The sequence below is a fragment of the Bombus vancouverensis genome, chromosome 6 (assembly GCF_051014615.1).
Source record: "Bombus vancouverensis nearcticus chromosome 6, iyBomVanc1_principal, whole genome shotgun sequence".
In the NCBI taxonomy this organism is placed as follows: Eukaryota; Metazoa; Arthropoda; class Insecta; order Hymenoptera; family Apidae; genus Bombus; species Bombus vancouverensis.
The window spans coordinates 8,787,749-8,812,552 of record NC_134916.1 but is presented as its reverse complement, the minus strand read 5'-3'; the positions used below and the strand labels follow the sequence as shown (position 1 = coordinate 8,812,552).

Below are 24,804 nucleotides of genomic sequence, written 5' to 3'. Positions count from 1 at the left end.
AAATTTGATGCGATCGTTTACGTCGCTGCAAACTCAGTTTTCTATCTTAGAAGTAGCGTAATAAATACTACGTCGTCTATTTCTCAAGGGAATCTGTTATCAAGAGCACTAAACGCAAATATTAATTGGAAGCTAACAGTAGCTTCGTGTTCTTGCACCTTAGTCTTCCCGTCAAATAAACACGGAACAATTGTCTCTAGAAAAAAATGTATGGAAGAGTATGACACGAAATTTATAGACCGTGCAACCCCGAGAGAGCAGCGCCGTGAGTTATGAATAAATTCCCGTGTAGTTGTCGCGTATCGCGCAAGAAAGCCAAAACGTCACCGGCACGCGGCTACCGTTCCCGGACCTTTCGTTTCCATTTCTTTATTCCAGACAGCAACGTCAAAAAACGTTCCCCGTGCTTTTCATCTCGATCCAGCCGGAGTTGCAGAAAGACGCAAGAGTGCATCATTCTACTCTCTCGATCTTCTCGAATCCTCTTTGCCGTGTACAGCCTGCTGCCGTTCCCTTTTATCTTACTTTCCATCCCCTCGTGGCCGCCAACCACCTCCTTTCCCGTACGACGTTCCTTTCGTACCCGAGGGAAACACGAAGCTGCCACGCGGGAAAGGAAACACGAAAAGGATGACTCGAACTGGCTGAATCGACTGTGATGCATGCACCTTCTTGTTTCCTCGATCACCGGTACCTCGATAGTAGCATGTGGGATCAATTTTGTCGATCTCATTTGATAGATCATCGCCACTGGTCGTTGAAGATCGATCGAGCTCTTTACGCGGAGAGTCTTGAAAATTTCTTGGTCATGTCGAAGTGGAAAAGAAGCGTAGCTGTGCTTTCAATCGATCCGTTGATTTCTGATATTTTTAATAGTTTATTAAATTATTAATAAATATTTTTACAAATAAAGTCAAGAAGAAACGTGAGCATTTTAAAGCGCGTGGTACGCTTTGATAAATTAATGAAATTAAATAATCAATTATTAGACGGAGTTGTATTCGGTCGTTAAGAATGAAATGGCCGAGTTTTAGCTAATTTGTACATTAATTAAATACGATTCGATCGATTCGATTGATTCAGATAATAATAAAGTTACAATCGTTGCAATTACAAACTTTAGTCGATCGTTATCGATAATTTCTTAATTTATCGTGGATTTTCATTATCCTGAGCTTTCAATCTAACTTCCAATTTTCCCTTTATACTTGACAAGTATCGATCAAAGTTAGTCTCGAACATCTATTAAATATTCCATCGCTCCTTTTACTTTACGTTGTTTCTCTTTTTTATCGGATAAGCGCAATCTTAATAAGCAGAGGCAATAATTGCCATCTTGCGTCCTATACGAAGTTCAGCCACTGTACTTCCCGCCGAACTCGAGGATAAAGTAGAAGAAACCGACCACGTCTTTCATTTTCCTGCATTGACGATTGAGCAATACAATAGTATTGTAGTAGTACACAATAGACGTACCTTAAGCAGAAATTGCAAAAAATTCTCTGACAAGCGCTCGATAGGGAAAGAGCTAATACTGACGGCCGCAGCTGCGTTTCCGCCTCGTCGGTAGTCTGCCTGACGAATGCAGTGTAAATGAATAATCGATTCCATCAATCGACAACATTTTTTCCCTATCTGTTACAACAGGAACTTGCAAGTCTGCTGCACCGACTTGTGGTTCTATTAAAATGGAAATGATATTCTACGCGCGTTGCTTCGGCTCTCGCTCGCGCGTATTCGTATTTTAACAAAATTGAAATTTCAATTTGCCGGAGCAATCGAATCCTCCTGACAGAAGTCATATAAAATTACGAGTGATTGATCACCATACGTGTTACAATACGCATGGAAAATAAATTTCTTTGATTATTCCTGAACACGGACAAAAATAATAATTTGTTACGAACGAATATCTGTATGCTTGAGAATTAAAAATCTCGGTGAAAATAATAAAATATAATGCAGAACTCGAGGCATAGAATTTTCTCTATATTAAGAGTAAGATATAAAGAAAGAGTATCGAAATATACTTTAGCGTATTTTCTAATGAAATAATTTACACGAATAAAAAGTATAAAAATCGAAAACTAACAAGCATCGATCTGTAAATTTTGTAAACGACTTTCGAACTCTCTATCAGGAAACTCTGTTTTTTATTCTGAAACTCCGTAGTTTGTTATAAAGTTTCTGAAGATGCTCTTTATTGCGCGAGTAATTAGCCCAAGGTATTTAAACGTCGTTCTTTTCGCACCACGTACCATTACCGCTAATAGAACGCGTTCTTCAACGGGAACGTTATACCACTTCGATGGAAATGAGAATAGCAACCGTGACAGGCGAGTATTAGTTCGGGTATATTGATTTCCTGTAAACCTGTAAGCGAACCGGTGCACCACGGTGTTTGGAGAAAGGAAAAGGACGATATTACCGCGAGTGCATTTTAAATTTCCCATTTTTTACCGCAAACCCCATTACCGGTACTCTTGTCGGTGCGTCTCTTGTGTCAAATTGTTTCTCGACACGAGCTATTACAAATTGTCTCTCTGGTAATAACTTAGAAACAGCTATTTCATACTTATATATTTGTTAAGTTTATGGTTCTTAAAAATTACGAAATTAGAACGAAGATACTGTACGTGATTTTAGATTGAAATTCCTTCTGTAATATGTTCTAGAAGAAAGTTCTTTAACTCATTGGCGCTCTTGTCTATTCGGTATATGTATGCAAGAAACTGCGAACGCCAAGGAGTTAATACTATAGTGAGCAGCTACTTATTAAGCTGAAAACTACGTAAAGGCTTTAGAAACTAGTGCTTTCCCATACGGTCTGTAGACGTTAACGTATAGTTAATTAACCACTTACCAATTTCAGCCACGCGTTCGTCGTCAATATTTGATTCTTCTCATCCTGAGAAAAAAACAAAAGAGAAACATTAAATTAGTATAATTTTAGTGTTCGAATCGTTTTATAGAAGTAGGAAATAAAATTAGTTCTATAAATTTGAGATATACGGATCATCTCTTTTTCAATTTTCTCGAAACGAAAGAACGAGTATATCGCATGTATATAATAGAATTACTTTGTTGCGAGAAAAAATTCCGTAAGATACGCGTAAAGAAGAGCGTGAGAGAGAATGATGAGAGTGAGACGCGCAAGTTGTAAAATTCACACCAAAAACTAGGATCAATAACCACAAATTGCTGCCGCGATCGTTCGTTTCCCGAGTGCTCTGCAGGGAACCGCACTCTACCACAGACTCATCATCAGAAGTTCAAAGTGATTTATAAAACGAGTGCACTTCAACGATACTGTCAACCAGGCAAACCACTTGGTAAACGATCGTGTCGAACGAATTGACCGGTCGTTGACCAAAACTACTTACCGCGACACTTTCGTTTCTGCAATTTCATATCTCTATCCGATACATATCGAGCTTTTCCTTGAATTACTTAATGGCACAACTAATTGCCGAATAAATATATTATATAACGCAAAATGAACGATTACACATAAAATAAAGCAATGAAACGAAATGATAAGAAAAGGGAAACAACTACACAAGAGGTTAAGTTTATAATTTTCATATAAAAATTGTACGCTTTATACAAAAGATTTACGTTTCAAAACTATCACCACGAACGAAATAAATCTCAAAGGCGTGTCTCGATTCGAGACGAAAAGAAGCTAGATTTGCATGTCAATGTATGTGTGCATCCCGAAGCTGCATAGAATAGAAGGAAAGCTCGCGACCAGCGCAACAAGTATCAAACGGTTTAAGTTTAACTATTCGTGATAAAAATAGCCTGTTAATCTCATAAAACTCGGCTAGGACGCGGTAATAGCAAGAAAGTGACGAAGAATGTAATTAACAGATAGCCCGAGTGCTAAGTGAACGTATTATTTCATTTTCGAACACGAACCGAGCATGGCCCATTGTCTCAGAAATTAATTTCATTTTATACATGTTCAAAGCGAGGTTAGAATTGATTTTAAAAGTTTCATTGGTCAGAAAATTTTATAGTGTATTTTAATAGGGTACATTTACACTCTGGAAAGAGATAAAACGATACATATATTTGCGTTAAACGCGAGTCCCAAGGGACCACGAATCTCGAAAATAATCAGATTTTCTTGAAGCACGAATCTTTGCGGAGATCTCGCGATAGCTTAACGTTGAATGTTTAGACATCTGCCCGAATTCGTTGGCATATTTGTTAATCGCAACCTTGACCTACGCGCGTGTCAAACATATTAAAAAGTGAAATCGAATTGGCGCTCGATTTTCATTTCAACGTGGAATCGGGTCCAAGGTCGATTTTCCGTTCGGTTGAAAGTGAAATTAAAACTATCGACGATGTATAAAGCTTTCCGATCAAGAACACGACAGAGGAAAATTGCGAAATCAAAATTTTTTGCGTGTTCAACATTTTGATGCTCGTTGAATTTAAAGATTTTGTTTCATGGCCTAAATAGCGCGTATAATAAGTTTCAACTTGCGTAGATCGATAATATATGTACATATATCCATTTTATTAGGAAAATAATTCCGTGCTTGTCGCAGCCATGATTAATCGTTGTTTAATATGTTTCGCAGTGGAAGAGACCAGAGAATTATCGGAAATCAATAAGCGATCAAATTATCGAATCAATCATTGTGAAACAAATCACGCCAGAGATGTCTGCGCTAACCAAACAGGTTATTAGATTATTACAAGTCTTTTCTCGCTATTCCTGTTTTAGAGGAGAATTGCTCGTCGTGTTAATTCACGGTATTATTTCTGTCGTCAAACCTGCAAACACGAATTTCGTTTTCACACCTAATGGCGTTTGCAATTACGAGATTCGAAGGAAATTTACTTTACCATCAGGCTGGGCTGTTTAACAAAATCGAACCTTTTAAATCGAATGAATATACATATACAGAGTGAGTCTCGTTAACAGGATAACTTCGTACAATTCGTATATTATTTGCTGTACGAGAAAATGTTTCTAGCAAAAGATGTATGGTTTTCAGAGAGACTCGTTCGCTAATATATTTAAATCTCCGTGAAATAATAATCCGCTAAATAATGCAAATACATCGTTCGTTGGAATTATAACTTAATTTGATAATTTATTCCTGACTTTTCATCGTATGTACGTACGTATCATCGTATTTAACATTATCATTGTGTCGTTTGAAAAGTATTTACCAGAGAACTATTTTTGTACTCTTATTGAAATAATCAGCTAGTATGTATTATATTTGAGCAACGCGATAGCTTATAGAGGTAACAGTGCACAGATAAATGAATGACAGATAATGTTCGAAAGATACACGAAATTCGTAAAATACGAGGAACGTTTGTACAATTTGTTTACAGAGTACAGTCGTGTCACTATTTGACGGAACCGTGTGCACAACGGGAGGCTACGACGCAGGTGTCGAAACTAATCGAAATTGTTGACAACGCCTTCGGTTACGGTCTACGCATAGCCCCCTCGTAATCTGCGCTCGTATTCGCTTCAAAGCGGACACAAATCGAAGGTCGATTCAAACAGGTCAACCCTTCACGCTGAAATTTCCCTCTCGAACGTAGTGAGACATTACATTTGGGACACACGAGGCTTTCAGTCGAAAATAGTAAATTCGTCCGACTCGAAACTAGTCGATCTTTAAAATCATTTAAACGCCGATTAAAACTACAAAAAGCGGCTTTTAAATTACCTCTAATAATATAGTCTGAAAATGTGTGTTTCTTCGTACATTTTTATTACTTTTTATTTATTTTTTTTTTTAATAGTTTCTTTATTATATATGTAGTACCTACATAGTCTAGAGTAAGGACAAGAAAGGATTAACAGGCAATTACCCAATGCAAAAACTGACTACAATATCTTCGTACGTTCTCACACTCGGCTCACAACTTCTGTCTTCCCAGGTCAAAAAATGCTGAACCTCAACCCTCGCACTCACTCCCTCTCTCATTTAGCTTGACGTCACCAAGACTCTTACTTACACACTCTCTCTCTCTCTTTCTTTCTTCCCCAGCACTCTTACGATTCTTAGTTTATACCTTAAATTTACAACATACTACCCCAAGAAAACTCGAACTTAAATATATGATAGACCAAGCGTATAGCCCCCTTTTTTTTGATATTACATATATAATAGCAATATTTCGAATCGACATCACGCTTTCAACATTAATATCGTAGTTCTTTTCGTATTCCTTTTCCATCTAGACGTTTCTCGCAACAAACGATATATCGTCTTTGCATGATTCGCTTCATTTGAGTGGCTGGTATACTTTCTAGGAAATGTCTTTCTGTTAGAGCTAAGGAGATTCGATTAATATTGCCTTGTAACGTTGCAACAGTCATCTGTTACGTTTTTGTATGTAATTGTAAACGAAGATCACGAGACGAATATACATACGTTACAACTCTATACTAGCTTTAGATCGTTGACATGTTTGCGATTGTTTGCGTTTATGCATCTCAGATTAGCGATATTAAATTTTTCGCCTTGCCCGTACTACGTATGGATTAAGCACTTGTAGGGTGAAACAGAAATTTTCTAAATTTGATGGAATATTTTTAAACAGAACCCAAGTTTGCCTTTGCTTAAACCAAACGTTACGTTGATGCAATATTGACGCTTAATAGTTTTGGGAAAAAAGCAAACTATTAAACAAGATAATATAGTACAACACGCTATTCGAATCCTTCTTTTAAAGATTGTTAAAATAATTGATGTTCGTAGTGGTAACAGGCACTCGATGTGACATCAAAATTAATAAAATGGAAATTCTGCAGCGTCGTTTGTTTTCGTAGAACAGATATCACAGAAAAGCAACAGTAAATTCCGAAATAGTAACTTTTGTTGAAAAAGCTTGGCAAATTAACCTCGTGGAAAATTAGATAAAAGCATTCGCCGAAAACAGAGCCGTATAAGCTACTCTGGCATAACGTAACTATTTTTCAAACGAGAAACTAAGTAGGTACACGTTCTGTGCGATGATTAATTTTTGCGCAGCGTACACGATGTAAAAGAGAAGAGAAAAACATTCGCCGCGATACAACTCATCGTATTCGCTTTTATGTACGCGCAGTATAAACGCTTTGAAGAGTTGCATTTCGAACAATTTAACTCCTTTGCAGGCGATAAATTGCGTACTATTCGGAGAAAGATAAAAATTACCGGCACACGCAAAACGACGATCCCATCGAATCGGTGCTATATTCGTACATTTTCGTGGAAAAAAATAGATGAAAGTAAGAAAGTTTTGTTATTTTACTATGTAAAGCGCCGCATTATCTTAGCGAATAAAAAAACTAGAATTCTAATATCAGCGCGCAAACAATACACAATATACGATCAATTCGATCATGTTACAATTCAAATGAAAGCAGCCAACACTATATCTAATTTCAAGTATTCGTTCTTTTCACATTGCAACGAAGAATTGCGAATAGAACAACGATAGGACAAGAAATATGGGAAGATTGTTTCGAAGGGTTAACCAAGGATCGTGGTTTGTGGTCTTTTTGGTATGCAACATGTATACGTTTGGCTGAATGCATGGGCTGCGAGCCAACCAGTAGTGTGACTCACGCGTTTGGTCGGACGCCGAGAAAAGAAGAAAAGCGGAGAGCGAAAACCACGAAAGTTTATGGACAAACGTAATAGCTTACAATACCATCTTCGCGTAAAAAATTACGACCACCGGTTCTTTTGTTTCTAAGAAATATATTTCGGAACTTTTACTTTTCAGCAGTTACTTTTCGTTTTCAAAAGTTCTTAGATTTCTTTATCTAATTTCGTTTAATTCTGTCGATTAGAAATTTACTTCATACATATATTCGACTATATTATAAAGAAATTACATTGTTGTATTTTAATCGATAGAAAGATATCTTCTAGACTTTTGTTTTATTTTCCTGCTGAAATACAAGAAAAACGTAATATAAATGCGGGAGCGAAGGACGAAAGGCAGCATCAAAATTCTTCAACGAAGGAGAGGCGTTGTTTCACGGTTTTTCGTTCAAGTGCAGGTTGAAAAATGATTTGCAGAAATGGTCAAACGTGGCGATTTGAAAGGGAAAAACAGATTCAGTGGCTGAAGCTTGTCAGAAAAAATAGCGTTCCCTAGCGACCGAAAAATAATCAACGACCAAAAAAATCGTTCAACTCGCGGAAGCGAAAATATGAAACGCGTTCCGGTTGAATAAATAAAAAATACGGGAACGTGAGCAGTTTGCAATTTTCTTTGCAACGATCGTTCAGAAGGCACAAGGGGTGGAAAGGAAGGAAGGAAGGAAGGAAGGGTAAAAACTCGAAGCAGCTTGAGTAACGCGACTTAAGGAAACCGGGTGGGAAGGGGAAACAGGCTGAGTAATGGGATGTATTTTGCTCCATTTAGAAATATCTCTTGCTTTAATGCACGAAGCTGTTTGGAACGCGTTGTTTTTACGTGTAAAACGTCAGATTGAATAAGCAGGCAAGAAAGATGACAGGAAACATCAAATAACAGTTAACTTTCTATTAAATGTTTATGTGATAGAAACATCCTACTGATCAAACGATAATTGCAGCACGGTAAAATTCCATTTATCCGAACATGTCAGGGGACGAACAGTTTGTACAATTGAAGTTCGCACAATAAGAGTTCACCAATTTTCTCCGTTACCTATTATTTTTAGATATCACAGTCAACAGCTTTCGATTTTCATTTCATTACAATTACAATCAGTTACGATTAGCGTTAACATGAGGAAGATAATTTATACAGCATGCGATACAATTATCAGAAAATAATTTGATGTTTCGTTTCTAACAACTTTGAAGTTTTTTTAAATAACAGCCAAATATTAATTACATTTAAATCATCGCATCTACAAAAGTATGACAGATTGTATAAAACTTTGTTTGCGTAGAGTGACAATATTCGATATTCTCATGATAAATTTAATTTATTGAATTTCACGAGGCGCGATCGAGAATGAGGTCGAAACACATTTTATTAATATATTCCGTATATTAGTCGTCGAACGTCGAACTTTCCGAATTGAAATCGCGGCACGCGTATGAAGTGGAAAAATTAATCAGAAACTTTAGAAAAGGCAGAATAGGAAAGAGACGAGAGGAAGATAAGGAAAGCGAAGACGACAAAAGCAGAAAATAAGGTCGTGTCGAGGCGAAATTTCACTGATCAGTACCTTTATTCCGACCCACGTACAACTTGCAACGTGAAATGGCGAAGGCCGAGTAATAAGATGAGCTTGCTTTACCATTTTATAATTGCGACGCTGATGAAAAAGCATCTCGTCACTTTGCGCTGCTGTGGACGCGCCTTTGAACAAGCTTGCACGAACGGGAGCAGACGAAGAACGCGAAGGGAAACTGAAAATCAGCAGGACGCCACGATACATTGCGAAGAGCTGACAGCGCGCCACTGGAGAACGAAAGAGGAAACATGACGCCACGCAATTTCCATTATGCCCATCATAAATACAGAGTTCATGGTCAAACGACACTACCATCGAAACGAAATTTACCGTTTTCATTTTTATCGATAACGATATCTCGCAGCAAGAACTAATTTACCGTTCGTCATCGATGTGTACTTTCATTATCGTTCTTCTTTTACCCAATAGTTATAAAACAACGTTCTGTTATTTTTTAAATATATTGAATATTTGTTTAGAACGTAGCGTCGAAGGCGTCCACGCTACGTCAGGGCAGATGCGATTTGAAATAATCGCGGACGTGAGGCGACTATTCCTAAACAAGAATTTACTATAAAATTTTAAGTTAACTTAACAAAATTTCGTACATAATATACGTATATTAATATGCGAAAGGAAAAGCGATTACCAGCCGCCGTTGACAACTTTGATAATTCAGAGGGCTAAGCCCTCGAGCAGCGGAACACTGTCGAAGCCAGCGGAGCATCGCTGTTAGAATCTTCGAAATTCGAAATACATACATACAATGATCAAGATGACACAAGGATGATATAGAAACAGATACGACAGCTTAAACGGTTGGGATACAAAAACTAGGAGCTAAGCAGAGCGCACCAAAACAATTGCAAAAACAATTATTGCGTAGAATTTATTCTCTGGAAGCGTTCTAAGCAATGTTATATCGAACTAAACGAAAAAAATTTGTCTTTTTTTTTGTGAGGTGCTATCAAAACGTACAGCACGTATCCTCGTGTGCACCGAATAGAATCGTCATCTTGCAGCACTATCGCAGTGCAGAACTTTTCCCAGCCTGCTGCACTTTGCAAAACAGAATACATATAAACGTCGGTGTATCAACAGAACACGAATGGAAATTCTGTGTACTAACCTGTTCACGATCACACGCCATCTGTTTTGGTCACGAATTCCGTTTTGGTCCAACTGGATTTCCGGCCAGAACGTACGGTTTGCCTGGCTGAATTCAGTTCTGTCTCGAAATATCCAATTAAAACGCTTCCGGACTATCGATATAGTGGAAGGATAAAAGGGAGCTCTGTTTTTACGAATTCGTTTTCCCAACGAATGGTCACGAACGATGATGTTTGTTGTTCGTTTAATTTTCAGTCATTGAAACATAATTTTAATAGTTTCAGTAATAATAGAGTACGAGTGGTATGACTAAAAACTAAATTAATAGTGATAATCAAATTTTAACGATTCCCGTATTTATCTAACATTTTGCAAAAACAGGTCCGCCAAAGTTGATATTGACGTAGATACTTCTTGCTCGCTTTATCCATTTTTATTCGTATGGTTCTATTTGGAAGATAAATACAAACTCAGACGAAAGTTCTCAATTTGCATTCTTCCCTTCAAAATGTCATCTCTAATTTCTCCGATCACTTATATGTACATACGATCGATTTATTTCACGTCCGATTTAACTTAATATCCCGAATAATAATACGTTCCATTCGCGTTCGAGGTAAACGTTCCCTTCAAATAAGCGAAAAAATCGAATCTGTTTTACCACTCGGAGGAACGGGTTATGAAAATAAAAATATTTCCGTGAATATCCGTTACGATTCGCGTAATGAAACCGAGGTCCATTTCAAAAGCAATCGTGCTCTTTGAAGAGAGAGAAAGAGAGAGAGAGAGAAGATGATGTTCAAGAAAAATTGATGAATCTACGGTTGAGCCGGCACGAGTACAGAGAAGCCAAAGACCAAATATTCATGAAGTAACAACGATTAAAAATTTAATATCCACGATACACCGGAGCCGTAATAACACAAAAAATTGATTTCAGTGAACTTTAACCGCAGGATTTCGCATAAAAGATATTGTTTCCCCTGAGAGACGAAGACATTTTCTTTGGCAACGTGGACTCCATTTTTTCGTGTTTCCGTGGTTCGCGGTAACTTTCAATTCAATTGCGACCCGACGTTTCCCTTTTCCTCGTTTTTTACTTTACATCAGAATTTTAACCTTTTTTATGGGGCTCTCCCGTATGTGCACAGGAACTCCCATCAATATGAACGGTTGTCTGCCATGTGCAATAATTACGTTTCATGCATTTACATAGCAAGTAAGTCGTATATCGGAATTCCCCAGCGCTGGTAGCGCTTTATTCCACGCGAAATTGTATGGACCGGAAAATATTTGCTTGTCGAGTGTAATTACGCTTCATATGCCCGCGCATAGCATTGAAACATTAGTCGGATTGAGTATTACAAAGAGAGAGGGCGGAGAGAGGGACAGAATAATATACAGAATTGTATGTTACCGTGCACGGTACTTTCCATACAAAATAGTACGATATTTAAAGATAATTTAACCTACAGTTCTAGATACTGTAAATACGTGTATAATATATATTTTCAACCAGATTTTCAGTTTCGAATGGTAAAACAATTAGCGTTGTTTGGATGTTCGACTCGAATAAAAGATTCTATATATAAATAGCACGATCAAAGGTATAACAGCGCTGAAAGTATGTAACGTAACATAAATAAGAGGAAACTGCAAACGAATTGTTCCTAGCGAATGTGTTAGAACTTCAAATATCCTGTAACTATTTCGAACATCTGATACGTAGAATAATAAAACAGTCAGGTATAAACAGATATTACAATGAGAATGCTTTCAAAGCGATGGAAATGTGCGACGATTGCTGTCAATTACGCTTTTACATAGGAAAATTTTCCCTAGTTTGTACTAACGTTTCCGATTATCAACGTTGAAGATATTCGTGTAACGGCACGGTGCGATGCTTCGTGCGATGGCAGCCGAAAGGAAAGCTGCATAAAGTAAGTAAATGACCGAGGCAAGGCCAGTCGAGGCAAGATGGAGCACATAATGCGATCTGCTTCGTTCACTGCCTCTTCCTCCGTTCATTCCGCCCCTATACCGCTACACTATCCAACCCTCGACTGTTAGCCATGGTCTCGTTTAGATAAGACCGATATTTTGACGTGCAAAAACTTGCGCAGCTAATCTTCGGCCTCCTTATCTTTGCAATTCACGCAAAGATTGCTAGCCGCCCTGTAGACTGCATCAGCCACGGAAATTACCCCGTGCCACCGTAACTTTCGTAATATTCCGTCGACGTAATACCCGGAAGTATTACGTGGTCATTGACACTGAATATTTGATGCGTCATTATCGAGCCTTTTCCTCCTTTTGCTAGTTGTTTGTCCACGTAATGTGATGAAACTGTATTCGATCGGGGGAATGAGTCAACGAATACGATGATTTGATATATTTTTTGTAAATAAAAGCAGAGGCTGGTGACTGAGAAACTTGTGCAACTTTTATGGAAAGATTTTACAGATTTTGATAGTCTTAAAGGGTTGCCATCTTAACTTTAACAACTTAAAGGCTTGTTAATCTCTTAAAAGGTGTGATTGTAACGATGAATAAAGGAGGACGGAGAAGAAACTTTGGTCACACTTTTGTGCCATTATTTTTTGGAATGTCGATGTTACTTCATCGTGGCCACTTCTTCGCGTCACTGATATTTCCTTTCACGTGGGACAAATGCGCGGAGGAAAAGGGATAAGCGAGCAATGAATGCGCGAAGAAAGAAATCGGATCGAACGGTAACAGATGGTATTCGTATAGGATTCAGGTAACTTCTCATATATAGCGAAAGAAAGCAGCGGGTTATAATGGAAATCTTTCGTAAGGAAGTTCCATCGATGGAACGGTATATACGTAAACGTATAGCATGCGCGCATATGCGAACTACTAGCCATTGTGCAGTTTGCCGCCAATGGAAGCGAAAATGCTCCCGTCGTAAATCCTCTCTAATGCGATTTCCTTAAGAAAGGAAGAAAACCTAGCGAAATGTGCTCGACTGGTAATTCCCTTAATATAAATGCGATTACACGCGGATCAAATTAGAAAGCAGAATATCAAATCGTTCTGGCTATGATGGCTTTTAACCGGTTCAATTGTTAAAGGAGGTATTTGAACGAAAAGTAACATGGTCGATAGCGCTTAATGCAGTTAAGTCTGACGACAAGGAAGAGTTGTCGATCTATTCGCCTTTTTCTTTTTTTACTTTTTTCTTCTTTTTACAGACTTTATTAGTTTTGATTTTGGAGATTTAGTAGCAAACATTTTGCGATGTTGTCCGATTTAAAAATTAGAAAGCTCGTAGTTCGTTCGAAAGAACTCCGGCAGTTTAGTTCTTTATAAATCGTTGACGTGCTACAGCGAATGATTAACGACGTTGGAGCCGTCGCGTCAGGGGAATAACTTACCACGTCTATGATCTGCTGCAGCGTGATGCCAAATCTCACTTCGAGAGGCTCGCTCTCATTGGCAACGGGCCGCTCCAGTGTGTTGTATGATGACAGCAGCTCGTTCAACAGACGTTTCTCGTGACGTCCGCACAGGCTCTCTGCAACAAAAACAACTTGTCTGAATCCAAGTGAAACATTCCACAGTGCTAATACAACTCGCCAGTAGCTGCCATAAATTTGAATATTGTCGCGGCTCATCGCGAGAGTTGTAGTTTCCATAGGAAGTGAAAATGATGATCTTAAACATTTTTGTTATGCCGAACACGCGACTCGAGACAAGATATTCGCGGGACAGTCGACGCGAGCGAAAAAGCTTCTCATTTTTATCAGATTTCTCTGCATTTTCCATTACAATTTTTTGAGAAAATTCTCGGTGAATTAATTAAAAACAAAATAATTAACGACGATGCCTAGTTTGCAAGCTATATTTTTTCTAATTAAAAGAATTAAATGCAATTTACTAAATGAGGAGGGAAATATTAAAGTTCCGCGGACCATTTAAAAATTATTGCATTTTAAATTCCCCAAATCATCAATGAGGAGTTTCGTGCCATAGAGCATAATTGTGACATGTAGCATGATATTCGTACTCTCCTATTATCGGGTATATTAAATCCGTACATCCATTAAAATCTTAAGCGGGAACATCTCGGGACTACATACATAAATACGTAGATATATTTCTTGGACATACACCGCTTTTTTTAAATTAATCATACGCGAGTTCGTTATTAACTTCTGTTGCTGCATAAAATTCCGTTTTCAGCGATAGTTTGCTCGAAAATTCGTTTCAACCCGGCGAGCATCGTGGATCGTGTTGCGAGTACGGATTCGATATATTACACAGCAACGATTGCGAGTAAGCCACTATAATCCCTTGGCAAACCTGCTAAGCTTAGTACACATTCTGTTCGCAACGAATTGAAACTACGCGAATTTTTAATCACTCGAGTCTGTGTTTAGAATTCATGTTCATAATTACGGCCCCTGTAGCCCTTTTCTTTATCCACCTACTATTTAAACTAGACTCATAAAATGTTAGAATTTACCATAGATTACACGTTAGTCTATCATTTATATAGTATCATGAATGAAGTTATCGCCGTTAAAAAAAGCAAAATTTAATTATTACCATTAACATTGAAAATGTATGGAAATATCTTCGCCTCATATTTTAATGTTTTTTAATGTGTCCATAACATGCTATCAATGAAATAGTTTACTGTTATAGAGAAAGTTGTATATCTCACGTTCAGGTTATCCATCTGAACGCTATATGCATCGCTAAAAACGAAAGGAAAAATAAATTGTGATCTGTGAGTGCTCTAATTGTAAAGCCACTGGTTTCGTTATAATCAACGTTTCGTTGTACTGTGGCAATTCGATCAATATCATGCACTGGTTGTACGAATAATATCCGCAGATTAAAAACACACTAGTTGTTAACAGAGAGTCAGCTACAAATGGCTAAATACTTACCTGCAAGTGGAAAATCACGCGACAGAAAAACAGGAAGCAGTGATCTCGGAACAAGAAAGAGACGCGTTAGTCGATGTCGAGAAGGTACGAGAATGCTCGAGACACAACTCTTTCATGTTGCTCTTAATGATGATTGGTGCAAACGTGTTGTCATCACGCTATTGACTCGTCGAATATAAACAGAAATATTTCGACGCGGGTATTTGGATTGAAATATCGAGAAACTAATCAGCCTAACACTGACCATTCCAATCACATAACAGATTCTATCGTACAAATTGAAAGCAACTGAAATTATTCTCTACGATATTGTTGCACGTTAATTTCATTACTTATAATTCTAATTGATAAGAATTGATGATGACTAATTGAAATAAACAATTTTGCGGAAGATGAATTTATAGTGATTCACTAAATTATGAAACAGACAATTATGAAATAAATTATAATCCTGTTCGATTGATTTCGTATAAACTGCTAAATATGTAAATATCTTTAACAAAGTTGCCCACAAGCGAAATACCGCAACATGTATCCTGGCTAGAAGAAGAAGAAAACGAAAGGCGAGTAATTCTCACACAAAACGCTAACGTCAATGGTTACGATCAAGCGAGCACATCGAGGCACAACAGAGGGGCTCTGAATATGCCGGAGAAGACAAAAAGAAGACGCCGGACAAAGAACAGGGAGGAGGAAATGGCGATGGAGGTGGAGAAAGAAAGGAAGGTAAAAGGAACAAAAAGCGAGAGGAGTATTGAATTCTCGGTGTTGTCGGACGTAGCAGGGGGTAGTTCACGAGCAAGTGCATCTGTCGTAACCCCGCAATATTTTGGTCTGTCTTTAATGGGTGCACGTGCGTCGAATTCGGCTTCGACTACAACCATTATTCTCCCTCTAGACACAATCCTGTTGCATTTCGCATTCGGCCGCGGTACCGAGCCCGGTTCCAAGGTTGGCAGTTCGTGTGCGAGAACTCAACGCTACCAGAACTGTACCAAATATATGTGGATATTATAAATTTGTAGAAGAATCAAGGATACTTTCATTAAGCAGCAACAAGTTATAGAAAAAGTTTCCTATCAATTTTCGTAGGTACTTGAGATGTTTCATTGAAATTAAGACTCTCTCCCTCTCTCTCTCTCTCTCCCTTATTTATGCGATATATTTCATCTCTTCACTGGACACAGAGAGTCGAAACTACTGTATTTCATAAGAAGTAAGGAAAATAATTTCGAAGAAACCATTATATCCACACAAATTTAATTTCCTACCGCGTTTTACTTTTTCTTTCAGACACATCTATCTTAATTTTATTTCGCCCCATCTAACTTTCGCACCGATATATCGATTTCTCTCGATTCGCTTCCACAACCACATTGGCATTCTGGTATTCTCGTTGTTGTCGAGTTTTCGAACTTTCGTGTAGGATTCAACTGTTCCAACTTCCATTTTATCAATCATGCTACAATTTTTTTTCATTATGATGTACTTGTACAGTGACCATCGCTTCGTTGATTCTTTCGCAGAACGTGAATTTCCAATGTTTTTCGCATGCAAAAATCCAATAAAAACTATCCAATACTATAAAATACCTGTGAAATAACAACTTTCCGTACTAAGAGCACTTCATAGTGCGTAGAACGATTGTGTAAAGTTTACATATATGTATATGTTTACACTGTAAACTATTCGATAATGTTCAATGAAATTTTTTCCGTAACGTACTTGAAAGACGTAATTGGGATATATTCAAAAAACAACGAAGAAAGGCTATTATTTTCGCGTGAAATAGAATAATTCGTCACAATTATACGATTTATTGAATCGTACTTATCCTAATAATAATTATTATAATAAATCAAAGATTCTACCATCATAGTACATTTATATATATATATATATCAGCATTGTACTTTTAACTTTTAAATATAATCGATAAAAGTATAATACAATACAGAATAAAAATATTTTATGTCAAAGTTTATTATTATTCAGAATACAGCAGTTATCTTTTTTTGCCTTTATAAAGTAAATTTAATTCCGCGATATTTTCAAGAAAGTATTTCGAATACGAAAAATGTATTATGAAAAATACGCAAGTGTCGCTTACAATAACTTATTCGTTCATTTTGTGGAAACGAATGCTTTAAATGGAACGCGTTATGTGTGAAAGAATTCATTGAACAGGAAAATGCTATTCTTTTTCGGTAACTCGGTACTTCGTGAATGAGAGACCTTATATTTTATAACTGACGTTATATGCCTTCTTTCTTTATTCAATTGTGGCATACAGTCACAAGTTATGGCTTATATACTTCAATCTGTCCAAACGCACGAAATAATTCCTAAATTGTATAATAGAAAATTCAGCAATTTTAATAAATTTCATAAACCGTCGATAACAAATTGTGGTAAAAAGACATGATGAATTATAAAGAGAAATGTTGATTTCAAGATTTAGCACCGGTGAGCCGAATTTACAAAATTACAACACAAAGTTTCTACCATGATCTTTCAGTCATTTTGCTTCATTGCGAAACGACATACCTACGCTCCATTAAACTTGTAGTCCTAAAAAGATCTGTATACTTTGTTACGCTATAAACTTCCTTTATTTTCGATTGTTTAATGCATTCAAACGTACGCTATACTTTATTTCATTTTATCGTCGATACATATTTTAGAGAGCAAATTTACGAACTCGATTAACGTTTCTTAAGCATAAAGGAAATTCACGGTCTACCATGTATTGGTCAAACGGTTGCACACCGCGAACTAGAAGCAAAAGAAACAACGTACCCTATTACGTTACATTCCTCTTGTCGGAATTAATTAGGCCAATGCGGGCACGTTGAAGTGAAATTTCATCGTTCGAACGAAATCAATGTCATCGTTAATCAGATTAGGCAAATGTATTATGTGCTATTGATCCAGTGTTGAACTGAAGTTTATATAGTAGCGACATATTGCATTGCACTGATTAATCACCTTTGTAATACAACGAGAGAAACACGTGCTACGAATTCGATACCTGTCGCTGGTAAACATCAAGAACTAGTCGAATATACATAAATCCTGTTATTTTCTAGCTGTATCGATCCGAAACTACCGAAACCTTGGAAATCGATCGATCATTTTTGAAAAGCCCAACTAAATTAGTAACCATGCTCGTGCTTTGCAAGATCCATGCATTCTGTATATGCACACGATACCAGGCTAGTCTTATTTTCCGTCAAGGTAAAAGTGTAGCTATAAATAAAGGTGATACGATCGATTGATTCTAGGTCACTCTCTCTCTAAACGATCCTTCTCTCGAGATTAGTTCGATTCAAAGCACGCCCTAAACCCTAGACGGGCCGACCAGAAGCAGGAACTTGCGCAATAACCATATTTCAGCCGAAAGACGATATGTAGCTATAATTGATGAGCTGCGAATAACATGAAAGTAGAACAGGCTGCTTTTCCAGAAGCATCTTGATTTACGTGCGTTGTCAGACCGAACGATAACAAATAATACGCGAATTAAAGACCGATGCAGTAGACGCCGCCGGTTGTTGTATTATCGACGAGTGGAACGGAGTTCCTCTATATGTATAAAAGATCGAAAATTGTTATACAGGGTGGTTGGTAACTGGTGGTACAAGCATAAAGGGGGTGATTCTACGCGAAAAAAGAAGTCGAAAATATAGAATAAAAATTTTTCGTTTGAGGCTTTGTTTTCGAGAAAATCGACTTTGACTTTTCGCTCGGTACGCGTGCGGTACGTTCTAACGGATCTCACTGTAGATCTTTGTCTCGATGGAAAAATTTAAAAAAAAATTTTTATTCTGTATTTTCGACTTCTTTTTCAGCGTAGAATCACTCCCTTTCCGCTTGTACCAACAGTTACCAACCACCCTGTATATTCGATAGTGATCTGAAAAAGGTAAGTTTGAAAGCAGTGGTCAAATCTTCTTTTTCATTTTTATACTGCGCAAATATGGAGAAAGTTAGTAATTGCGAAAAAGTATAGAACGACATATGTATTTCTGACTCTTCGGAATTCAGAGGATGTTTGACTAATGTCGATTAAAAAGAAAGATCTAGACTCGGAGAAACTATCGATCGGTGTAGTTCTCATATTTCAGATGTCAGATGGAATTTTACCTGTTCCAATCAGCGAGAATCTTAAACGAAATGGCTGAGTTTGCCGGAAAGCTGGCTTCTTTCTATTGAAAGTCTCTCAATCTTCCGCAAATGGAAGTAATTGAATTGCTTTACTGTTTTAAAAATTTTATTTCAGTACCCAAGACGAATCTCGAGCGAATTAACGTTCGCTATTTTCAACAGACGCGACGCGACGTTCCAAACGTTGCGATGTTTACGCTAGTAACGAAATAATAAACCTCCAAATCCTTGAACATAAAGTTTTTCAAACATTCTGACCAACGTATAATCCGCATACTTATTATTAGAGGTACTCTTCGAGTCGACGAATGAAACAATAACATTCCACAAATTTCAATAATAAATCAAATAATTTTAACACTCCAGTAGTTCGACTTTTCTTGTTCAGTCACTAATACCACAAAAGTAATGTGAAACGACAATCGCGTACTAAATAAAAAACTTTCGATCTAAAGATATTCATCGTCGCACCAGTCCTAAAAACTCGATGCCACGAAACACAAATAATCGTTCGTGACAATTCTGTCCGCGACCAGATCCGCAAATACCCGTCACTGTTAACCAGACGGTAGATGAGCCTTTTAATAGTTAGCCACAAAGGCCGACTGAAAAGGGATCGCGATAGCTTCATTCAGACGAACATTATCAATGTCGATTTAGATTAATGAAAATGACTTTGCGAGGGGTTGAAAAAGTCGCTGGAAGGGTACATCGAGGGAACAAAGAACCCAGACGGAGAGAGAAGGAACGAACGAGCGTAAGGGAGAAAGAAAACGTGGTACATAGAGGGAGAAGGAGAGAAAAGATAAATAGAAAAGAGGCAGGAATGTCGCTTAGAGACTGATTACGAGACGCTACCCTTTGACGAAATATGTGTGTTAACGGGTGTCAGAGTGAATGGCTGGTTGGTCTCTTTTTCGCACCTTCGACGTCAACGTTCTTCGTTGGCGGAGCCTGCGGGAACCAGCAGCGTGAATGGCGCTCTCCGTATAAAAGCACAATCGCACCCTTCCGAATATTCGCACGCGCGACGTTTATCTACAGAGCGGACCGTAAATCGTGGTCTGAGGCCTGACTGAAAGGCTGATAGTTCTTCGTGAAAGTAAACCAAAACCGAGACCAGCCTGGGAACAATGGCAGACGGTGTTGGAATTTATGGATCGCTCGCGAAACGAAATTGTTCTGGGAAATCTACGTATATAATATGGCTTACAATTTTTGGAAGATCGTACTATTCCGTGCTTTGTAAATGATAGCGAAAGTTATTTCAAGACCTACACGATAAATAAATATTTTTTATAAATAATACCGACGATTTTTCCTAGCATTCTCACCAAATTCGATAGAAACATTCTTATGACAAAAATATTACGGTACAAAGAAACGTAACGCAAGAAGTCATGGGATCTTTCAAAGATATCTCTTGATAAACAACGTGAACCATCACTCCTTGACATGCTAAATAGTTCGAACAGTATAATGCGAATAGATATATGTAAAGAATTTACGTTATTCACATAAATATCGTTATTGTCATTAGAGGAATCTCTTAATGCCATTTGTAAGATCATGTTTGAAGAGAGGGAAGATTTTAGGAAAGACCATGTAAGGAAAGGCGATAAACTGAAAGGCAAAGAAACTGCCAAAAATATTTCCTCTCAAATGAAAAAGCAATTGTTAAGATTGTGTAAAGCTGACAACGATGTTGTCGTCAAAGGATCCTGGTGCAAGAGAGGAAAGCAACGACACGTACTTACGTCGTCTGTTTCTGTGAGCGTGAGAACGTCAGATCGCCCACGTAATTTTCACGCGTGGGCATTACATACGCGCCTGCACGCATATACGTGCTCGAGCGAGCGTACAATGTAACGGATCACGAACACCTGCTTATCGTGGACGAACGCTTCGTAAACTTACCAGTTCCTGTATTCTATCGTTTATGTACGAGGACTAATAATAAACGATACTTTAAAAAATATGATAAAGCATCGCGTTATCCGTTCCTCGTTTAATTATTATAGTAGTGTCATAAATTCCGTCCCTAATAAAAGCAACTTTGTATAATAATAAATTAAAATAAAGAGACTAATCTTTCTATACCGTACATGCAAAAGGTGCAAAAAAAGACTTTACAACTATACGAAGGAATTATTATTGCATATATTGCTTATTTTTTTATAATGCACGTGGTACGTTCGTAAAGCGTGTTTATAGTCTATAATGAATGCGCTTTTAATCTTCTTACGAAAATTATGGATAAATAAAGCAAGAATAATCATCAAGGGCAGAGTTCTAGTCGTTTGGACATTTTCACCATTTCTAAATTCAACTCTCAGAGAAACTTTATTATTTACGGAAGAACCTACTACTGCTGTACGATACAATAATAGAAAATATTAGATTTTACCGCAAGTATTAGGTACGTGTCTCGATTAATTCGCCTTCGACGCCAATGAGGAACGCCATTAATACGCGTGATTGGGACGGAAGATCTTCATTATGAATGACGATCTTGGTAAATAGAAACGCTAATTGGTCCATCGGGTTGCATCAACGCAGACACGTGCAGGTTGACACCTGTGCTTGATGAAATTGCATTCATAAGCTGATGATCCACGAGTCATGCGGTTTCAGTAGCTTAACTCGGATATACTATTCCTGTTATCTTGTCTATCGAGCTAATATAGCCAGCATAAACTACAGACTGCAGTAAATTGACTGTAGTGAGACCTAATTCTGAATCCTAGAGAAGTTCGCATCAGGGTTTCAGTATGAAACTGTCTTCGCCACGAAATTTGGTTTAAAGTTTTGCACTCGTATTAGTAGCATGCTATTATCAGTTACGTTACAATGTAGATGCGCTATTGATAGCGTTACAGAAAGCAGCAAAAGTACTCTCCACAGGACTATCCTCTCGCGGCTTATAGAATTTCCAAAGACTCTATCGATCTATTACGAAGGAATTTAGTTTTGTTCAAAGATGCTTGTACATTTATTATAGTTTATAATTTGACGATCGTAGAGAACAAGGAAATTTACTAAATCATATAACAAATTATTTGCATCGGTATATATATACGTATATGTATTATTACTCGAATTATTATTACATAGGAAGCGACAACGAGGCAAAATTTTACGAGCGGTATTGGTTCGTCAAATTTATATACCTGAGACTGGATTGCGAAAATTCGATTATATGCACCATCCTAATAGTTCTTGAAAACAATCTGACCGCATTGCCCGTTTCTCCAGAAACAAAGCAGGCAATAATTTGCTAAAGCTCCTGTATCGCACTAAGCTATTCATAGAATAGATACCGCTATTGTTCATTGGCAATGAATTGCCAACGGCCAAGTCTACCTCTCCGTCGCGTGGCTTACATTTCGCTCGCGGCACGAAGCATCGCTGAAAATTATTATTGCAGAAACGTTGTGCGGCTTTAACAACGTGCAGAACGCGATCTCCTGTTGGGGAACATGGACCAGGCCAATCGGGACACCTAAAGGATTAGGCGCAGTCTCTGGGTCTGCTAACAAACACAAAACCGTTATAGTCGGCAAATACGCGAAACTTGCACACACTGATACATTCGTATGATTCTGTTTACGTAAGACTATACGCGAATCGCGTATATCTGATGTTGTTTGCTGTTCCGGTAGCTTCGCGATGTTATCATTCAGTTATGCATTTCTCCGAAGTGCGCGTTTCAAAGTCCGTGCTACTCGTATGCTTAACGTGCTCTTAAATTCTGCGAGTTTTGGAAGTTCAAGCGATAGCGAAGCACAAGGAACTGATCTACACGGTAGGATAGCATTTGCGATTTAGAGATTACAAAATCGTAAGTGAAAGTAGGAAGAAATTAATTAAATATATTGGCTAGTCGTTCATAGTATGGATCCTATACATTTTCTAATCGTTTTGATTCTCGTTGCGCTTAAAACGAAATTCTGGGCTCTTAGACTTCTCTATAACAAAACCTATATATTTCCATACATAGAGATCGATATAATCGATTAAATAATAGACTCGTTAAATATTACAAAAGGTCGATAGTCTCAAAGAATCGATCGATTAGAGCAGTGAACTAGCCGAAATTAGAAATCTCGTTTACACCCTACTCGCTGGACCGTGTAGTCTGTAACTTGACTTACAAGCGTTGTTACCGAGCTGCATAATTAAATGTACTTATAATTCCACCCGAAACATCGCGGAACCGCTGTTCGAAAGTTCGCGAAGCAAAATGTCAACAAAATTACATCGAGAGAGTAGGCGATTCAAACCAATAACGATTCCAGCGTCGTTAAATTCGAGTAAAATTTCTGGTGTTCCGTATTGTCGACGCTGTTCGCGAGTAACAACACGATCGTGCTTGCAACGAGTCTCCTAGAACTAAAAAGTTGTGGAGCGCGGCTCGTTCAACTCACGATACTATCTGTATATTACGTTTGTTCGTACGAGAGATGTTAATGACATGTATAAGTTGTTACACGAAAAACACGTCATCGTCAGAGAAGGAATGCAATTTGTTGGTACGTAGGAACAGGTAACACGATCAAAGATAAGGTAAGCGGAAGCAGAAGGGTGAAGAGTGTCGAAGCCAAAAATAGGAAGCGCAAGGGTAAAGCGGCGGAGACTCGAAGCATCATTGATCCAGGAGGAATATACGCCGTCTACATCGTAACTTTGATCGCGCTGTAAACAGAACATCCCTAGGATTGACTGTCCTCTCTCGTCCCTTCGAACTTTTACCTATATTGCTGACAGTTACAGCTGCATAGCACGTAACCATAATTATGTACCGTGTACATGAGCGTGCAAGTATTTCTCGCTTACGTTCAGTCCACCTCCTCCCCTTCTAAATATTGACTCTCTTAGAAATCTATTTGCAGGTTGCAAGTTGATAGGAGGATGGAGATAAGCGATGTATAAGTTTCAACGTGTTGCATGTCACACGCCGACTAAATCTTGTGTAAGTGATGGCGAGTGATGAATACTAAGTAGGTAGCGTTAGAGAGACTTTGACTGATGATATTGGAGAATTCAATAAGTGCATTTCTTGTGTGTGCTGGTCGACACTGTCCGCTAATTCAGCTTTCACGCGTGTTTACGATAGTGTTTCGTCGTATGGGTACTTTAGACGCGAAGAAATCTACAACTTTACAGGTAGCGGTATTATGGACTGCTACAAACGTTTTTTTTTTTTCGTAATTTTATAATTATTTACATACTTAAAATATAGTAATAATAATATCACGTAATTTAATTTTTTATCCAATTAAAATAAAATTGTCGATGACTTTAAATTAACAAATTTGATTCGAAATTATTAATTATTTCGAAATGATCTATTTCCGAAAGAAATTTAACGATGTATTGTTTCGTATTACATTTATT

General features: G+C 37.7%; 1 protein-coding gene across 1 annotated transcript in view; it reads right to left on the bottom strand.

Annotated features, from left to right (window-relative positions):
- nAChRalpha6 (nicotinic acetylcholine receptor alpha6) overlaps window positions 1-24,804 on the bottom strand; it is a 269,347-nt gene that overhangs the window by 182,253 nt on the left and 62,290 nt on the right. The window contains exons 3-4 of the mRNA XM_076619170.1: window positions 13,720-13,859; window positions 2,864-2,908 (exon numbers count right to left, since the gene is read on the bottom strand). Coding sequence (XP_076475285.1) covers window positions 2,864-2,908; window positions 13,720-13,859 — 185 coding nt within the window. The remainder of the gene's footprint in view (window positions 1-2,863; window positions 2,909-13,719; window positions 13,860-24,804) is intronic.